This window comes from Triticum urartu, chromosome 5A (genome assembly GCF_056163025.1).
Source record: "Triticum urartu cultivar PI428250 chromosome 5A, HENAU_Tu73, whole genome shotgun sequence".
NCBI lineage: Eukaryota > Viridiplantae > Streptophyta > Magnoliopsida > Poales > Poaceae > Triticum > Triticum urartu.
This window is the reverse complement of record NC_141877.1, coordinates 563,295,026-563,296,924: the sequence shown is the minus strand read 5'-3', so window position 1 is coordinate 563,296,924 and position 1,899 is coordinate 563,295,026. Positions and strand designations below refer to the sequence as shown.

Below are 1,899 nucleotides of genomic sequence, written 5' to 3'. Positions count from 1 at the left end.
TGACATGCCTTTGCCTGGCTCATGGTAGTGATGGCACCAGCTCGGGCAGCTGATCGCTTTAATTCTTCAAACCTTTGAGGCGGCACATACAGTTTCTCCAACACTACCTTGATAAGGGAACATGGTTGCCTCTTATGAGAGGCAGCAAAAATAGCCCGTTGAGCACTAGTATACAACTGCTCCACAAGGGTATATGCAACTTTAAACATTATCTACATGTCTTGACCCACCTTGGAGCTTCTGTTGCCTGCATCAGCAAAAATATTGGTAAACCGGCCAATGATTGTGATACACTAATGATACAAGTGGAAGTATTATGTTACTTACCGAAGATGGCAGCTGTCATGTTATTGATTTGCTGCTTTAAGCCGGATAACTCACCAGTCACCGGCTTAAGAGCAGCCTCAGCATCGTCTACTCTTTTTAACAAAGCTATCTTCTTGGTCTCCCAGCCGGTTCTTTCAGTACTGAAGTCCCTTTTCAATTTTTCAATGTCTTCTAAAGCGGTCTTCAACTCTGATTTGGCCTTGGAAGTTCCAGTTTGCTGGTTTTGGATGTTCTGCCTCAGATCAGTGACTTGAGATCCCTTCATATTCAATTCAGCCTTTCACACACAAAAAGGCAGGCAGTATGAGGTTATGACAATCATCTTTTTTAAAGTCCCAAGCATAATACAAGTATTTTACTTGGTACTTGGAGGCTAATGCACATTGCTCTTTTTGAAGACAATTCTATGATGACCCGGATAAATTTATACGATTAAAACCCGTTCATGGGGGCTACACATTTGGATTTTATTCATAATTATGGTGATAAGTCATGGCTTAGCCATGTTGATTAAGTCGGCCCTTGGGGGCTACAGGTGCAAAATTGAGCACTACTATTTGAAGTCCCGGCTTAACTTGCCAGTTTAAGCTGGCCCTTGGGAGCTACATATGCGAAGTTGAGAACTACAATTTGAAGTCTCGGCTTTATGTAGCTTAAGCCAGCCCTTGGAGGCTACTCGTTTTGATTCTGCAACTACAATATGCCATGACATGAATGTAAGATTAAAGAGGCTATCTAAAGTCTACAACATATTCAATTCTATCATATCCAGTAGACTTGGCAGCTGGCAGAGATATACTTATATGGAGAAGATTGCAGTGCTTACCTCAAAATTCTCCTTCATGAGGTTGACCAGGCCGGCCTCAAAATCATGGCTGGTGTGAAGGTGGTTTAGATAGCCTAAATGAATCTCCTGAGCATTGAATTGGGCATAGCTTTCCAATTCCAATTTCCACTTGCCCTTATCAACAGCAGAAAATTCTTCTTTGGCGCTCTGCTTGGATAAAACGGTGGGGTTTCCTGGTGCTGTATAAGCCATCCCAGTAACTATTATGTCTTCAGTCTCCAGAGCCGGCTGAGCAGGACTGGGCGGCTTAGCATTCTCCGGGTCAACATTCATGGAGTCCATGGTGACAGGGTGCTCCTCTGGCGGCGGGTCATCGGTGGTTGCTTCAGAGGTTTGATGTGAAGATTCGGGTATTGTCTGCTTCTCTAGATCAGCAGCCTTGGGATCTTCTGCTGGTTTATTCATTTTCAGTTTCTTGTTGGGCTTGGCTATAGCACTGAGAACAAGATGCATGAAGAGATTAATATATCAGTCGAGTAAGTGTTAAAGCAAAACAAGGTTAATGTTCTAACCCAGGGGTGACTTTGAAGAAGGGGATCTGAGTCCTAGTGGAGTCGCCAGATGAGAATGAGATGTTCCCTGATAATTTGAGTCGGACGGGTTAAGTGGCTGATGAATAAGACCCGCTTTTGGAAAATATAAGGATGAATTTTGTGGCAAATCGTTCCGGCGCTTTTTGGGGGCGGGTGTGTTCGGTAAGCCGGAGGAAAGGTTTCCACCTCCGC

General features: G+C 44.0%; 1 protein-coding gene across 1 annotated transcript; it reads right to left on the bottom strand.

Annotated features, from left to right (window-relative positions):
- Positions 1 to 212: 212 nt before the first annotated feature.
- On the bottom strand, positions 213 to 1,579 carry LOC147972895 (uncharacterized). The gene is made up of 3 exons (XM_087524494.1): positions 1,154 to 1,579; positions 328 to 604; positions 213 to 247 (listed from the first exon to the last, which is right to left on the bottom strand). Exons 1-3 carry the CDS (start codon positions 1,577 to 1,579, stop codon positions 213 to 215), a joined length of 738 nt encoding a protein of 245 aa, XP_087380620.1.
- Between the last annotated feature and the right edge of the window lie 320 nt (positions 1,580 to 1,899).